The 17,952-nt window shown below is 40.6% G+C and overlaps 1 protein-coding gene across 1 annotated transcript in view; it reads right to left on the bottom strand.

The window, feature by feature from the left end:
• The window catches only part of LOC141095313 (uncharacterized), a 258,298-nt gene that overhangs the window by 114,231 nt on the left and 126,115 nt on the right, over nt 1-17,952 (bottom strand). Inside the window, 2 exon segments of the mRNA XM_073581273.1 lie at nt 4,827-4,962; nt 17,392-17,694. Coding sequence (XP_073437374.1) covers nt 4,827-4,962; nt 17,392-17,694 — 439 coding nt within the window.

Raw genomic sequence — 17,952 nt, 5'->3', positions numbered from 1 at the left:
GTCATTTTGTAGTCCACAGTGGGATTACAAAACAATAAAGTTATACAGAGTTCTAACAGGGTACATTTAAACTTCTTTGGAGGCCTCCTGTAGGCCTCTAATTTCACGCATGCCTTGGGATAAAAATCTTTGTGCAACTGTAAAGTGTGAACATAGCCCTAATGTATCATTCACTAGGTATAACATAAAAAGCACAAATAACAGGGATATATGTGAAAAAATGATTTTAAAAAGTATATTTTATGAATTGGTCACATATTAAAGGGAATCTGTCAGTAGGATCAACCCTCCTAAGCCGTCTATATGGTCATGTAGGTCATAGGAAGCTGAATAAAATGACACCTTGATATCTGCTATCCGATGTCTTTTTCCAGAGAAATCCACATTTTTACTTATATGTAAATGAGCTGTTAAGGACTATGTGCCAGACATAGATCTCCCTAAGAATCTGCCTCCAGAGCTTATTATAAATGAAAAGGGGCACTACAAACACATTTGCAGGTGTCCGCTCATAGTGTTTCAGCTTCCAATTGACAGAGAGTCAGTGTGGGGAGGAGGGCAGAACAGCAGAGCTGCCAGCACTGTGAGAGGATAACTGCTGCTGCAAATGTGTTTGTGATTAGATAAAGTTCACTTCTGCTGTTCTGTTAGTTCTGATCTCAGAGCAGAGCTGTGTTTTTAGGAGAGCAAAGTGTCAGTCATTACATATCACGCAGATTCTCAGCAAGATCTATGTCCGGCCCATAGATCTTAACAGCTTATTTTCATATTAAGAAAAACATGAATTTCTTGGCAATAAGACATCTGATCTGAGATATCAAGGTATCATTTTATTCAGCTTCCTATGACCTACATGCCTTTATAGACATCTTAGGAGAGTTGATCCTACCAACAGATTCCCTTTAAAATGTTGGTGCTGCTGAGGTGTAAAAAAAACTCTGAAACAGGTGGATAATTTCTTTTGTTGATTTGGTTAATTTACATACTTTCACATGGAGCATTGCCTGTATGTACTTGTAAGTCTTATTCTCTTTAAAGGGAATATGTCAGCAGGGTTTTGCTATATTATCTGAAGAGAGCAGGAAATAGAGACTGAAACACAGAATTCAGCGATGTGTTATTTAAAAAGCTGGGTGCTGTTGTTTACTTATAATAAAGGTTTTATCACAAGGGGATTATCATTCACAGGTCTGATGAGCCCAGGACTGCTAGTCCAACTCCACCTCCTCCCGTGATAAGCAGCTCACTGTAAGTAGACAATGTACACAGAAAGCTGTGATGTCGGTGAGGTTAGCTTCATGAGCTGTGTTTCATGTTACATCTATGAACTCTGATCACAACTGCTGTCTCCAGTAAACTAAGTGATACATAGTTGGAATCAGGGTCTCTTTTTCTACATTATGCTGCTCTCAGATGAGGTAGTAAATACCTGCTGACAGTTATTATTCTTTTTCTTTTATGGTCTCCAGTATTTTTTATGAAAATAATAGTGTATTCTGCAGCATTATTAAAAAACTCAGAGAGCTGACCACATTATACTGTAAGTCAACACTAACTGTAAAAAGCTTCAAAATGGATCTGTCTCCCCAGTCATGGCTCTGTTAAGAATGGAAGCCATGATGCTGGTGTGATCAGAGCCTGATCTTTTCTTGGGGCTGGCTTTAAATAAACTACATTTTTTGTTCCCTACATTTTCTCTATTGAGCTCTCCCCACGAAAATCAAAATGGTTAAGAGCTGAAAAAGTAACTCATAGATCATAGTGTGGTTCCCAAAGTCCCATTCTGACCACAACGATACAGCCTGTGCTAAGACGCAGCATTCAACAGTAGTTCTTAGACAAGTCACAACGCCAAGAACCTTTGTCCAACTTTACTATATTAGAATTGTGATTGCAAACAAGTCACATAAAGGTTGGGGTCGGATGAGACTTTCAATGAAGTCTATTGCAAGTGAGTCTTCCAAGCACATTGGGAAAGTCGTGGGAAATCACAGATCACAAAGCAACACTATAGAAAATCATCAGATGCGATGGTGAAATGCCACATCACAATCTGAATGTGACACAACACATATATTGTCACCTAAAATATTGCTTAAAAAAGTTGTCCACTACTTTACTTAGAATAGGTCACCAATGTCTGATTGATAGGGGTCCGACACCTGGCACCCCCACCGATCAGCTGTTCTCGGTGTCAGCAGCAGCCAGCCGGAAATGCTCAATAGCGGAGCTGCTTCACATTACATAGTAACATAGTTATTAAGGTTGAAGGAAGACTTTAAGTCCATCTAGTTCAACCCATATCCTATCCTAACTTGCCCTAACATGTTGATCCAGAGGAAGGCAAAAAAAACCCATGTGGCAAACAGTAAGTTTCACATTGGGCCTATTCAAATCAATAACTTATTGGTGGGGATGCCAAGTGGCGGACCCTGACCGATCAGACATTGATGACCTATCCTAAGTAGTGAAGCGCAAACGTGTTCAGATAACATTTTACCCGAGTATGCTCGGGTTTTATCAGAGTATCTTGGGCATTCTCATATGTCATGTTCGAGTCCCCGTGGCTGTATGATTTGCAGCCGTTAGACAGCCTCAACACATGTGGGAATAACATAATAAACAGGCAATCCCTGCGTGTGTTGAGGCTGTCTAGCAGCCGCAAATCTTGCAGCCACGGGGACTGGAAAGTAATATACCAGCATGCCCAAGATACTCTGATAAAACCCGAGCATACTCGGGTAAGATGTTATCTGAGCACGTTCACTCATCACTAATCCTAAGGATAGGTCAACAATGATAGAGTATAGGTCAACTGCTGTAAGAAAAAAATATTGACGATGATTCCACATGTATTTTTTTTCTTTGCATATATTCATATTTTATTGCTTTTTTTTTTTTTAACAAACACAAACAGTAGAATTACAAGTGCTTTTCCTCCCGCTGTGCACTGGGATGAGTGTCCTTGATGAGATCTCCTCCCACTCCACAGTTTATCTTCCACATGCCAAAAGGCTGTGACTGAGATGAATGTCTGTGATGTGGTATGTGAAGTGCTTCTCCTCTAAAGCAGCCTTCTATTCTCACTTACAGGCAGTAAACAGAAGCAAGATGCTAAAGTCCCCCACCCCCAATTATCAGGTTATGCTATGCGTTACTGAACATATTCAAGGTCCTCTTACACGTAGCCTGGACTGAATGTGAGATATGTTATCCTTTAAGGAGCAATATACCGGAAAAATCAGATTTCAGACATTTAGCTTAAAGTAAATTAGTAATATAATTTACATTAATGCATGTAAACATCTACAAGTTCAATAGTGATCGGGGCAAACAATTTTTGGGGGACTTTTTGGCAATAATCCCATTATAGGCACCTTTTTTCCGCTTGGAATATGTTTCTGAATTAATTTTTATTATGTCCTTGTCATGTACTCATGAATCCCCTATATGATCTTAATGATGGTTTCACTCTAAGGCCTTATTCAGACGTCCATTTTATTCTAGCAAGTGGAAAAAAAAGTATTGATTTCTATCCGTTTTTTGGAGCAGATTTTCAATCAGAGTTTATTTGGTGAGTCCGTTTTTCCCATCAGTATTTCTTAAATGATTTTTCTCATATGCAAAATAAATAAGTAAAATTGCAAAAAGTCTCCTAACCATTGAAAGGACAAAAATGGACAGAGCACGGATTGCATATATAACATCCATTTTACGCTTTGGGATTTTCAGACTTTTAGATTTGTGTGGCTGATTTTGATCCGTGACAAAATTAACCGTATGAATAGCCTCATGTAATATAACGGGTACGTGTTCTACCCATGATAAACAAAGATACAATATGTACATGACAATGAGTCCTAACATCTGACAAAGAGAGCTGGAAGAGATTTTCTTAAGACTCAAGACTTACTAAGACCATGAGAGAATCACAAATGAAAAAAAACTGACGCATTCTGTTTTTCATTTTTTTTCCTATATGTTTATTTTGTTTGTATAAAAACACACATAGTCTTCTCATGCAATCTGCACAGAGCTCTTTTTCCTCATGTTTTTTGGGAGAGTTCACATATGCAATTTTTGGTTTTGGTGTGTAGGGGACATTTTTTTTGTCCCTTTGGTTAGGTGTTACATCTGAATCCCCGAAAAACTCTCCAGACGGAGCAATGGAGTACAAAGAGCATAGTCTACAGTGTCCAAAAAGGACATATGGACATATGTTTTCTTCAAGAGAAACATCTCCATGAAAGTGAATCCATTATCATTAATAGAGTTCCTCGTAAACAATAACGTCAGGAAGGTGGCCCTCTTTAGATGAACCTGACATACTGCCTGAGCCATGAATCTGCATGACTCTGTCATTCCAGAAAAACACATTTAAAAAGAAAACCGGGGACAATGTGGCTCAGGTGACTAGTCCAAAATATTCCACCTTGACATCTTTTCCACACTTCACTCTCCTTGAGTGACACGTCTCTCTACACTTCTGTATAATGACAACCTGTCATTCAAAGTCAGTACGTAGAAGCAACCAGGGACTGATTTTTTTTTGGACTAGTCACTTGAGCCTCATGAACCCTGGCTGGCTATTAAATGTATGTTTTGTCTGAATCTCCGAGGTGTTTCAGAGTAAGAAATAGCTGGCTAAAATGGCAGAGCTGGTGTCTGATTCTTGTTGCCTGTAGTTTGGGCAGCATGAAACAGCCATCAGGTTCATTTTACACCGGTCCGACACAGCCCTCTGGCAACAGTGTCAACAGTGCGTCAAGTAAATCATTTACCGTACCATGACTAGTACCACATTTCCTATTAAATGATGTACATACCAGGAAATGTGATGCGCCTCACACGGCCTACAAGATCCAGCCTGGTTGGAGTGCTTTGGGAAAATGAATGTATCTTCAAAGGTCGAATTCGAAATATCTCGTAAGGTGCTGCAGATCCGCTCCTACTCATTCTTGCCTAGACAGATGAAGAATAATAAGTCATTTTTGTCATTGTTGGTTTCTTCTTTGCCTATCAAGAGTGTATTTCTCCAGGACATTTGATAGTAGTAAAACAAACGGTATAAGAAGTTAATAAATTACTTACAGCCACGGTTAGGTATCACATGGACAGCATAGAAAAAAGGTGGGAGTTATACAGTACATAGTGTTAAAGTGGTTTTAACATGGCTTATTGTTACACAAGTGTAGAAGACCTGATGATTTGTTGTGTATCTAATGCAAGCCAACAGCATAATGGATGCCAGGTCGGGTTGAGGTACAGTAGCCATGGCCAGACTGACAAAATAGGCAATTTCCTTCTATTGGAGAAGATTTTCCTCTGAGAATTTTTCTATATCATTGCATGTTAGTGGTCTCAAACAAATTGAAATGTTCCAATGACTATGTAACTATGATGTGCTTTTAGACTGGTAGCCAGACATTATTTCACGAGAAAACAAAAAATTCACTTGTGCCCAAGTCCTGAATCGTATAAGCCTGACCACTGTGTGGTTAGTTGGCATCCTTTCTGTTCTCAATGCCCAGAATTCACGCCCTGTTAGCAACTCCTCTGTCTTCTAGAAACGTATAATTGCGGTGTTTGACTCCATGAGTTAGGTTATATTCCCATGATGAGATTTTTGACGAGTTTGACGCTGCACATTTTACAAAAAAATTAAGGCACTAAGTTCCCATGATGAGTTTTTGGACGCGGTACAGGTGCTTCTCAATAAATTACAATATCATCAAAATCTTAATTTCTTTCAGTTCTTCAATACAAAAAGTGAAACTCCTATATTATATAGAGTCATTACAGACATAGTGATCTATTTCAAGTGTTTATTTCTGTTAATGTTGATGATTATTTGTCTCAGTAAATTAGAACACCAGCTTGGTAAACTATTTTACAATCTGAAATGTTGGCCTACTGAAAAACTTGGTCGGGGCTCCTTTTGCATCAATTACTGCATCAATGCGGCGTGGCATGGAGGTGGTCACACTGTTGCATTCTTGACGTGTTATGGAAGCCCAGGTTGCTTTGATAGCAGCCTTCAGCTGGTCTACAGTGTTGTCTCTCATCATCCTCTTGACAACACGCCATAGAACAGCGTACTATTCTCTACGGCAGGGGTCTCAAACACGCGGCCTGCGGGCCGCATGAGGCCCCTGAGGCAGGCATCTGCGGCCCGAGGTGTATGGAGCGGAGCCGTGTGTACGAGGTGTACAGAGCCCTGTGTGTATGAGATGTACGGAGCGGAGCCCTGTGTGTTCGAGGTGTGCGGAGCGGAGCCCTGTGTGTTCGAGGTGTACGGAGTGGAGCCGCGTGTGTACGAGGTGTGCGGATCCACACGTGTACGGGGTGTATTAAGTTTGAAAGGAATGCGGCCCCCCGAGCTCAAATTTTTTTTATGTGCGGCCCATTTACTCTGCCGCGTTTGAGACCCCTGCTCTATGGGGTTAAGGTCAGGTGAGTTTGTTGGCCAATCAAGCACAGTGATACTGTTGTTTTTAAACCAGGTATTGGTACTTTTGGCAGTGTGGACAGGTGCCAAGTCCTGCTGGAAAATTAAATTTCTATCTCCAAAAAGCTTGTCGGCAGAGGGAAGCATGAAGTGCTCTAAAATTTCCGGGCAGACGCCTACGCTGACATTGGTCTCGATAAAACACAGTGGACCTACACCAGCAGATGACATGGCTCCCCAAACCATCACTGATTGTGGAAACTTCACACTAGACCTCGAGCAGCTTGGATTGTGGCCTCTCCACTCTCCCTCCAGACTCTGGGGCCTCGATTTCCAAATGAAATGCAAAACTTACTTTCATCTGAAAATAACCCCTTGGACTACTGAGCAACAGTCCAGTTCTCTTTCTCCTTGATCCAAGAAAGACGCTTCTGGCATTGTCTATTGGTCACGAGTGCCAATTACTTCAAAGAAAAAATTGACCCGATCCGACAGGAAATTATCTCCCAATCACCTCGTACCATGCACTGCCCTCCCTCCCCCACTGCATCTAGCTCACTCTCTGATTTTGAACCAGTCACAGAAGATGAAGTAAGCAGGCTCCTTGCATCTTCTCGCCCAACCACTTGCACCAGTGACCCATTTCCGTCACATCTCCTCCAGTCCCTTTCCCCTGCTGTCACCCCTCACCCAACTAAAATATTTAACTTCTCTCTTCTGGTATCTTTCCCTCCTCATTTAAGCATGCCATCATACATCCACTACTTAAAAAGCCATCCCTCTACCAAAACTGTGCCGCTAACTATAGACCTGCCTCTAATCTTCCCTTCATGTCTAAACTCCTGGAACGCCTGGTCCACTCCCATCTTATCCGCTATCTCTCTGATAACTCTCTTCTCGACCCTCTCCAATCCGGTTTCCTCTCTTTACACTCTACTGAAACTGCCCTCACTAAAGTCTCTAATGATCTACTAACAGCTAAATCAAATGGTCATTACTCCATGCTAATTCTCTTGGATATCTCTGCAGCATTTGACACTGGATCATCAGCTCCTCCTCACTATGCTCCATTCCATTGGCCTCAAGGACACCATTCTCTCCTGGTTCTCCTCCTATCTCTCTGACTGCTCCTTTACTGTATCTTTTGCTGGCTCCTCCTCTCATCTTCCCCTTACTGTTGGGGTTCCTCAAGGATCAGTCCTAGGCCCCCTCCTCTTCTCTTTGTACACTGCCTCTATTGGTCAAACAATCAGTAGATTTGGTTTCCAGTACCATCTCTATGCTGATGACACCCAATTATACGCTTCTTCTCCTTCATGCCAGCCTTTCTAGAAAACACCAGCGATTGTCAAAACGCTGTGTCTAACATCATGTCCTCACTATATCTGAAACTGAACCTGTCAAAGACTGAATTCCTTGTGTTTCCTCCCTCTACTAATGTACCTATGTCCAACATTGCCATTTCTGTGTGTGGTTCCACTATTACTCCCCAGCAACATGCCCGCTGTCTTGGGGTCATACTTGACTCCGAGATTTCCTTTGCCCCCACATCCGATCACTGGCTCGCTCTTGTTATCTGCACCTCAAAAACATTTCTAGAATTCGACCTTTTCTTATTTTTGACTCCGCAAAAACTCTTACTGTTTCTCTTATTCATTCTCGTCTCGACTATTGTAAATCTCTTCTAATCTGTCTCCCTCTTACCAAACTCTCCCGTCTCCAATCTGTCTTGAATGCTGCAGCCAGGATCATATTCCTTGCCAATCGTTACACCGATGCCTCTACCTTGTGCCAGTCATTACACTGGCTACCCATTCACTCCAGAATTCAGTATAAACTTATTACCCTCACCCACAAAGCCCTCCATGGCTCAGCACCACCCTACATCTCCTCCCTTGTTTCAGTATACCACCCTACCCGCGCCCTCCGTTCTGCTGATGACCTGAGGTTAGTATCCTCAATAATCAGAACCTCCCACTCCCGTCTCCAAGACTTTACACGTGCTGCTCTAATTCTTTGGAATGCACTTCCCAGGTCAATACGATTAGTCCCCAATCCCTACAATTTTAAGCGTGCCCTGAAAATGCATTTATTCAGATTGGCCTACTGCCTCAACACATTAATCTAATCTATCCCTGTGTGGCACAGCCAAAAGTTTTACCATAACCAGGTTCCCCGCATCATGTTCCCACATGCTTTATGCATCCATTAGCCCTCTGTGTCTGTACTTTACACACTTAACATTATGACTGGTCCATACAATTAGGGCAACTGTTACCACCCACCTTTTGTGTCTACCTTTTTCCTCATAGATTGTAAGCTTGCGAGCAGGGCCCTCATTCCTCTTGGTATCTGTTATGATCTATGTGATTATTGTTATGCTGTAATGTCTATCGTCTGTACATGTCCCCTCTGAAATGTAAAGTACAGCGGAATATGTCATAGAATCATAGAATCATAGAATCGTAGAGTTGGAAGGGACCTCCTGGGCCATCTGGTCCAACCCCCTGCTCAAAGCAGGATTCGCTAAATCATCCCAGTCAGATGTCTGTCCAGCCTCTGTTTGAAGACTTCCATTGAAGGAGAACTCACCACTTCTCGTGGCAGCCTGTTCCACTCATTGATCACTCTAACTGTCAAAAAGTTTTTTTCTAATATCTAATCTGTGTCTCTTCCCATTCAGTTTCATCCCATTGCTTCTAGTCTTTCCTTGTGCAAATGAGAATAAAGTTGATCCTTCTACAATGTGACAGCCCTTTAGATATTTGTAGACAGCTATTAAGTCTCCTCTCAGTCTTCTCTTTTGCAAACTAAACATTCCCAAATCCTGCAACCTTTCCTCATAAGACAGGGTTTGCAGACCGGTCACCATTCTGGTCGCTCTTTTCTGAACTTGCTCCAGTTTGTTGATGTCTTTTTTAAAATGTGGTGCCCAAAACTGGACACAATATTCCAGATGAGGTCTGACCAAAGAGGAGTAGAGGGAAATAATGACTTCACGTGATCTAGACTGTATGCTTCTGTTAATACATCCTAGAATTGCATTTGCCTTTTTTGCTGCTGCATCACACTGTTGACTCATATTCAATCTGTGATCTATTAGTATACCCAAGTCTTTTTCACATGTGCTGTCACTTAGCCCTATTCCTCCCATTCTATATATGCTTTTTTCATTTTTATTGCCCAGATGTAGTACTTTGCATTTCTCCCTGTTAAAAACCATTCTGTTAGTTGCTGCCCACTTCTCCAGTTTATTTAAATCTTTTTGAATCCTCTCTCTCTCTTCTCTAGTATTAGCTATCCCTCCTAGCTTTGTGTCATCAGCAAATTTAATCAGTTTACCCTCAATTCCTTCATCTAAATCGTTGATAAAGATGTTGAACAATACAGGGCCCAGGACAGAGCCCTGTGGTACCCCACTTGAGACATTCTTCCAACTGGATGTGCAGCCATTTACGACCACTCTTTGGGTCCGATCACTAAGCCAGTTATGAATCCACCTAACAGTTGCCTTGTCCATTCCATACTTAGTCATTTTTTCAATAAGGATTGTATGAGAGACTTTGTCAAATGCTTTGCTGAAGTCAAGATATACTATATCTACAGCATTTCCTTGATCCACCCAATCAGTGATACCGTCATAGAAGGAAATTAAGTTAGTCTGACATGACTTATTAGTTAGAAACCCATGCTGACTCTGTTTAATCACTTCATTCTTATCCAGGTATTGACATACATGTTGTTTAATAATTTGTTCAAAGATCTTTCCTGGTATAGAAGTCAGACTCACCGGCCTATAGTTGCCTGGGTCCACCTTCTTCCCCTTTTTGAAGATAGGAACAACATTTGCTCTTCTCCAGTCTTCTGGCACTTCTCCTGTTCTCCAAGAATTTTCAAAGATTATGGAGAGGGGTTCAAAAATTTCTTCTGCTATCTCCTTCAGTACTCTGGGGTGTAATTCATCTGGACCTGGAGACTTGAATTCATTTAGGTTAACTAAGTGTTTCCTCACTATCTTTCTGTTTATAGATATCCTGGATTCTTCTATTCCCTTAATAGGACAGTGAATAACAGTTGATGTTGCATTTCCTTTCTGAGAGAAAACAGATGCAAAATAGGAATTTAAAAGTTCAGCCTTCTCAACATCCTGTCTTACCATTTCATCATTTTCATCCTGTAAAAATCCTATAGCATCTTTGACTTTTCTTTTACTTTTGACATATCCCCAAAATCCTTTATTATTGCTTTTGACATCTCTTGCAAGCCTCAGTTCATTTTCAGCTTTAGCTAATCTGAATTGTGCCCTGCAGTTTCTGCAGACAGCATTATATTCTTCTTTAGATATGCCTCCCTCTTTCCATTTTATAAACATTTTTTTCTTCCTTTTTAGCATGTGCTTAAGTTCTGTGTTCATCCATCCTGGTTTCCTTAAATGCTTCCTATTCTTCCCTCTTTTCGGAATTGTTAACAACTGTGCTTTGAGAATTTCATTTTTCAAGATTTCCCATCCTTCCTGGACATTTTTGTCTTTAAGGATATCCAGCCATTGGATCCCTCCAATTCTCTTTCTGAATCCCTTAAAATCTGCCTTTCTGAAATCTAACCTTGACGTCTGAGTCTTCACAGGTCTTCCTCCTCTAGTTATCCAAAATTCTAAAATAGCATGGTCGCTACCTCCTAGGGTCCCAGCCACTTTTACCTCCTCAACCATTTCCTCCCTGTTTATAAGGATTAGATCCAAGGTAGCAGTTCCCCTTGTTTTCTCCCTTACCTTTTGGAAGATAAAGTTGTCAGCAAGAGAGGATAAGAATTTCCTTGACCTGTTAGTTTTGCCTGAGAGAGATTCCCAACAAATGTCTGGATATGTCGGCGCTATAGAAATAAAATGTATTATTATTATTATTATTATTATGAGTGGCTTTACACATGGAATGCGACACTTGTAGCCCATGTCCTGGATACATCTGTGTGTTGTGGCTCTTGAAGCAATAACTCCAGCAGCAGTACATTCCTTGTGAATCTCCCCCCAAATTTTTGAATGGCCTTTTTTAACAGTCCTTTCAAGACTGCAGTTATCATGGTTGCTTGTGCACCTTTTTGTACCACACTTTTTCCTGCTTCGATACAGCACTCCGTGAACAGCCAGCTTCTTTAGCAAAGACCTTTTGTGGCTTCCCCTCCTTGTGGAGTGTGTCAATGACTGCCTTCTGGACATCTGTCAAGTCTGCAGTCTTCCCCATGATTGTGGAGCCTACTGATACAGACTAAGGGACCTTTGTAAACGCTTAGGAAGCCTTTACAGGTGTTTTTTGTTAATTATTCTAATTTACTGAGATAATTAATTTTGGGTTTTCATTGGCTGTAAGCCATAATCATCAACATTAACAGAAATAGACACTTGAAATAGATCATTCTGTTTGTAATGACTATATAATATACGAGTTTCACATTTTACATTGAAGAACTGAAATAAATTAACTTTTTGATGATAGTCTTATTTTTTGAGAAGCACTTGTATAGTTTCATTGTGCCAAAAATGCAATCTCACGCCCACTGTGACTTTTCTTTCCCCAGCATAAATTGACCTGCGGGTCAAGAAAAGTCACAGTGGGCATGAGAGTCGCATCATGTCAATCTCTCTTGCGGGTACGCAGAGTTTTATGTACGGATTTTCTCCACGGAATTGCATTAGATGCGGAAAATCGAAACATGAAAAATACATGTGAGTTTCAGCTGCACGAAAAACAAATTTAATCTGCACATGTCTGTATCAATAAAGTTTTGCCAAAGGCAAGTACTAGAAAATATCAAAACAGAGCAGCTTTAAACATGACATACCAAAAAGAGGCCAAAAACTGCAGCGTCAAATATGCAATAAAAACACATAAAAAAACGCAAGTAACTTTATTTTCCCTGATCGGTTCAGAAATATGGCAACGAATCTGCAAAATAAAAAAAAGTACAAAATACTCATCCTCGGAACCTAGTCTCAATAGTAGCCAGAAAGGCAGCCAACAGGGAATATTTGTGATATCTACAGTACTTCTGGCATTCTCCAACTTACTCAATTATTTGTGCTCATGATTGTATCAAGATTGTTAGGCATCGTCTTGGGGATACTGTACATTCCGAACTTTCATATTCATTGTGCATCGTGGTGGTATTTATCAAGACATTGCTGATGGCACACCAAGCCAAGTCAGTCAATGTCAAGTCACTCAATGTCAGATTCCTAGTCTTATACTTTGTTCATCAAATTAATCCACTGCCCAATTATTTCTGAGAATTGTTGGCTAAGCCTGGAAAAGATCAATTGAGCAGGCCTCTGTTTTCATCTTAGCCCTACTCCAGCAGACCCCAGTGATTACTGAGCCCGAAGAGGAAACAGTCAAATTTTATCTAATTTTTGCCATATGTGCTGTCGCACATGGTTCTGCGCACTGCAGACAGCTCTGTTGGCAAAATGCATTGATGCTTTCCTCCTCATATTGATTTCAGCATGATTCTACATGACCAAACTTTAGTCACTCAAAATCACTTATGTGAAACGATTCTTCATTTAGAAATAATTGGACTTATTTTATTTTTTTTGCTACCAGTTTAAGATACAATATTGGTCTGTTTATCTCCTATAGGTGTCTCACTGTGCAGTGGCAGAATAGCAAATGATGAAGGGAAAAGAAACTGAAAAAACTCACCTTAAAGAAGCAATCCTCCTCCCAGCAAAGTTTTCATCCTCTTAATATATTGCCGTCATATTATATAGAACTGTGTCCTTACAATTGCTCATTTTGCCTTTCTACCCAGATAATTCTCTTTTCTCTGCTTTACGTAGAAACAGGAAGTCTCCTGTCCCTGCAGAAATCATTCCCCTCTTCAACTCCTGACCCAGCTACGTCCCTCTCCCCTCTGCCAGGGACTTTTGCAGTGACCTCCTGTTTCTACATAGAGCTTAGAAGGCTTCAGCTAGTCAGTTTTTAATCACGTGACGTCATAGAGCTAATGGAATAAAAGAAGCATTAACTGGCTAGAAAAGCAAAATGTGCAATTGTAAGTACACAATGCTGTATGATATGATTGCAATATATTAAGAGGATACAAATTTTGATGGGAGAGTTTCATTAAGTGGTAAAATAAAGGCTAATAATTGGAGAAAAAATATAATCAGTCTGTTCAGCAATTGTTCATTTCATGTCTATGTTCTATGAACTCATGGACCCTCATTCAACAAGACCAGCAAATGGAAAAGAGCATTGAAGTGCTGGATGTGCCTCTTAATGAATTTGGAGCATGTTTTCGCTGGATGTGCGCCAGAGTAATCAAAGGGACTCCAAATTAGTAACTGGGCAAAAAATATAGTGACATTTCAAGCAGTTGTATGCAAGAAAACTACCATAAATTGCTTGATGCATCATGTCCATTTTGAGCTCCATTTGCTGCAATTTGGTGCTTCCATGGTGCTTCCTTATCACATGTTTTTTTTTACCTTTGAAGCCTCAATTTATTCAGTACCGAATATGAGCGCCACACACAGAAATAATAGCACTTACACACCTTGGCTTCTATCAATAAAGTTATTAATGGTTGTCTGAGGCATGTTATGCACTTGGCCATGCATATCATCAAAATCTGCTGCTAGCAGCTCCCTTTGATACTCCTGATGTGCTCGATGCGAGATAGTCCAAAGGCGCTGTAGGTCACGATAGCACGTTTAAACCGTGCAGGCTTTTCATATCCTGAGGGTGTCATTTTGAAAAACACTTTGGAGAAATACTTGTACTAATGGTTCCACAACCAAATCAATATATCGCTGATCTTTTAGTGTACCTGGGATGAAGACGAGACATCCGGCTACCATACATTTTGCCACCATACACCATAATCCTAGTAGTATTATTGATGTCATATTCTCTCATAAAGGCCTTCACGCTGGCTCCCATATGTAGTTCGGAGCCTGAAATGGAGCAATAGAGGTTGTAATGGAGGACTATCCTTTTCAGCAACTTTCGTCTTGGATGCAACAACAGACAAACAAATTTGTCTCCCATTGAGCACATCAGGGATGTCTTTGATAAACAATTTCAAAGGCAGCTGCCAGCAGTGGATCTTGTAAATTTTCTGTCCTAGTGCGTTTAGCGTGGCAGAACATTCCTCAAACAAACATTAACTTAATTGAGAGAGGCCAAGTTATGTAAATGCTTGATATCTAAACAATGATATTTAAGTATCTGAGATGTAGTCAATTTTTATTTTGGGGTATTTCATTTTGCAAACCTAACAAATTGAAAAACTGAAAGGGATATTATCATTACCTGGACAACTCCTTCTTCAGTGCAACAGGGATCCATGCCCAGCATCACCGGGTGACATAGTTGCCGACATCGCTGGAACATTGTTGGTCCAGCAGGTAGTTTTATTTTACATGGGGCCCTGTTGCATTTAAGAAGGGGTTGTTCAAGTAGTGGACAATCACTCCATACACCTCACTCTTGTTAGCTCCTTTTTGATATTTACCTACTATAATCTTGTATTAAAGATGAATCACTGAACACTAATCATCATTTCTGTATACAGTGGGGGAAAACATTATTTAGTCATCCACCAATTGTGCAAGTTCTTCCACTTAAAAAGATGAGAGAGGCCTGTAATTGACATCATAAGTAGACCACAACTATGAGAGTCAAAATGAGAAAACAAATCCAGAAAATCACCTTGTCTGATTTGGCAAGATTTATTTTGCAAATTATGGAGGAAAATAAGTATTTGGTTACCTAAAATCAAGTAAAATTTCTGGCTCTCACAAACCTGTAACTTCTTCTTTAAGGAGGCTCCTCTGTCCTCCACTCATTACCTGTAGTAATGGCACCTGTTTGAACTTGTTATCAGTTTAAAAAACACCTGTCCACAACCTCAAACAGTCACACTCCAAACTCCACTATGGTGAAGACCAAAGAGCTGCCAAAGGACACCAGAAACTAAATTCTAGCCCTGCACCAGATTGAGAAGACTGAATCTGTAATAGGCAAGCAGATTGGTGTGATGAAATCAACTGTGGGAGCAATAATAAGGAAATGGAAGACATACAAGACCACTGATAATCTCCCTCGATATGGGGCTCCATGCAAGATCTCACCTCGTGGGGTCAAAATGATCACAAGAACGGTGAACAAAAATCCCAGAACCACACGGGGGGACCTAGTGAATGACCTGCATAGAGCTGGGACCACTGTAACAAAGGCTACCATCAGCAACACACTACGCCGCCAGGGACTCAGATACTGCAGTACTAGATGTGTCTCCCTGCTTAAACCAGTACATGTCTGTCTGAAGTTTGCAAGAGAGCATTTGGATTATCCAGAAGAGTATTGGGAGAATGTCATGTGGTCTGATGAAACCAAACTAGAACTGTTTGGTAGAAACAAAACTTTTCATGTTTGGAGGAGACAGAATACTGAGTTGCATCCAAAGAACACCATACCTACTGTGAAGCATGGGGGTGGCAGCATCATGCTTTGAAGCTGTTTCTCTGCATGAAAGAATGAATGGGACCATGTATCGTGAGATTTTGAGTGCAAACCTCTTTCCATCAGCAAGGCCATTGAAGATGAAACATGGATGGGTCTTTCAGCATGACATTGATCCTAAGCACACCGTCGGGACAATGAAGGAGTGGCTTCGTAAGAGGCATATGAAGTTCCTGGAGTGGCCTAGCCAGTCTCCAGATCTCATCCCCATAGAAAACCTTTGAGGGATTTGAAAGTCCGTGTTGCCCAGCGACAGGCCCAAAACATCACTGCTCTAGAGGAGATCTGCATGGAGGAATGGGTCAACATACCACCAACAGTGTGTGCCATCCTTTTGAAGGCTTACAGAAACGTTTGACCTCTGATATTGCTAACAAAGGATATATAACAAAATATTGAGATGAACTTTTGTTAATGACCAAATACTTATTTTCCATCATAATTTGCAAAATAAATGTTTCCAAATCAGGCAAGGTGATTTTCTGGATGTGTTTTCTCATTTTGACTCTCATAGTTGTGGTCTACCTATTATGTCGATTACAGGCCTCTCTCATCTTTTTAAGTGGGAGAACTTGTACAATTGGTGGATGACTAAATACTTTTTCCCCACTGTATGTTTAAGCACATGTTCTAAGGTGAACACCAATTTCATTGAAAAGGTGAGCTGAACTGATGGCAAATTATTGGCTGCTTCACCATCATAGTCCACTTATCTTAATTTGCTTGCAGTGGGTGATTTGTGAGGGTATTATGGAATATATTGGAAAGTTTCATAACGTCATGTTATAGAACTCCTCAACTCAGTCCTAGAAGTTGCAGCTGTTCCTTAAAATTAAATTATAGCAGAGTAAAAATCCATCCTTGAGTTGGACACCAGCATTAGTAGAGAACATGAGAATCGCCATGTTTTCTATGGAAATGACCTGTAAGCTGCATCTTTATGGCTACCATAAAGCTGTATAACACCACCACCAATTTCTGAAGCGTGGATTCAAGGTTCATCGCTAAAATAAGATGTACCTTGAAAAAACTGCTGATGATTGCAAAAAAAGTTATTTTCGATGCCCAAGAAAGATGAAAATGACTTAGTGAGATTCCATAAATGGCATTTCACTACATTTCAGCAAAATGAAAAGCACAAAGTTGGAGAAGTGATGTAATTGGTTTCAGACTCAAAAATGCCAAGTGCTAACAAAAGAGATAAGTGCAATTATTGTTTGGAGAGCAAACTGTTACATAAGTCAGCATAATAAACTGTCGGGAGATAGGATTGTCTTATTATGTCTGGCCAAGGACATGTAACTAAATCCATTGTGGATCCCTCATCCATAGCAAAGATTCACATGAAAGAATAGAAAAGAAGAAAAAGGAGCCCAAAGACAGTAGAGGATAGAGCGGCAGGATGGACGCCATTCTTACTTGTGACTGAGTGTTTATGTGACTGTCTCCTTGAATTGTGCTTTCTGTCTTGTCTACTTGCATCTTCTGCTTTCTCTGATTTACCCATAGGTCATCACAGCTGAGGCTCCTGAACATCAGTCTAGTGTTTCTTTTCTCGGAGTCTTTCCCGTGCTCCACTGATGTCAGCATGGGTAATGTGCAGGTCTTACTTGTGTCCATGTTTGGAAATGTGAACACCAGAAACTCAGAGGTCTTCTTCTTCTGAAGGACTTTCTCCCTCTGTACCTTTATAGTTGTTGGTTGCTTTTGTTGTTTAGTATCCTGTTTGTATCAGTTTAAGTGAAAGGTATGTAAGACAATACCGAACTGAAAATTCCCATATCCAAATAATTAAAGATGACCTGTCACTTACCATAAATACAACTGTTTTCCTAAATTTGGTGTTGTGTTTTTTTTTTGTTCTTGCACCTCTCCATTCCTGAAGAGTGGTCACTTCTTCTCTGTGTTTAAAGGGAACCTGCCAGCAGGATTGTGCTCAGTAACCTACAGACAGTGTCAGGTCAGCGCCATTATACTGAT

This window comes from Dendrobates tinctorius, unplaced genomic scaffold, assembly GCF_039654945.1.
Source record: "Dendrobates tinctorius isolate UK_male_01 unplaced genomic scaffold, ASM3965494v1 ptg000069l, whole genome shotgun sequence".
Classification (NCBI taxonomy): Eukaryota; Metazoa; Chordata; class Amphibia; order Anura; family Dendrobatidae; genus Dendrobates; species Dendrobates tinctorius.
The sequence above is the reverse complement of the archived record's forward strand: the minus strand, read 5'-3'. Positions and strand labels throughout refer to the sequence as shown.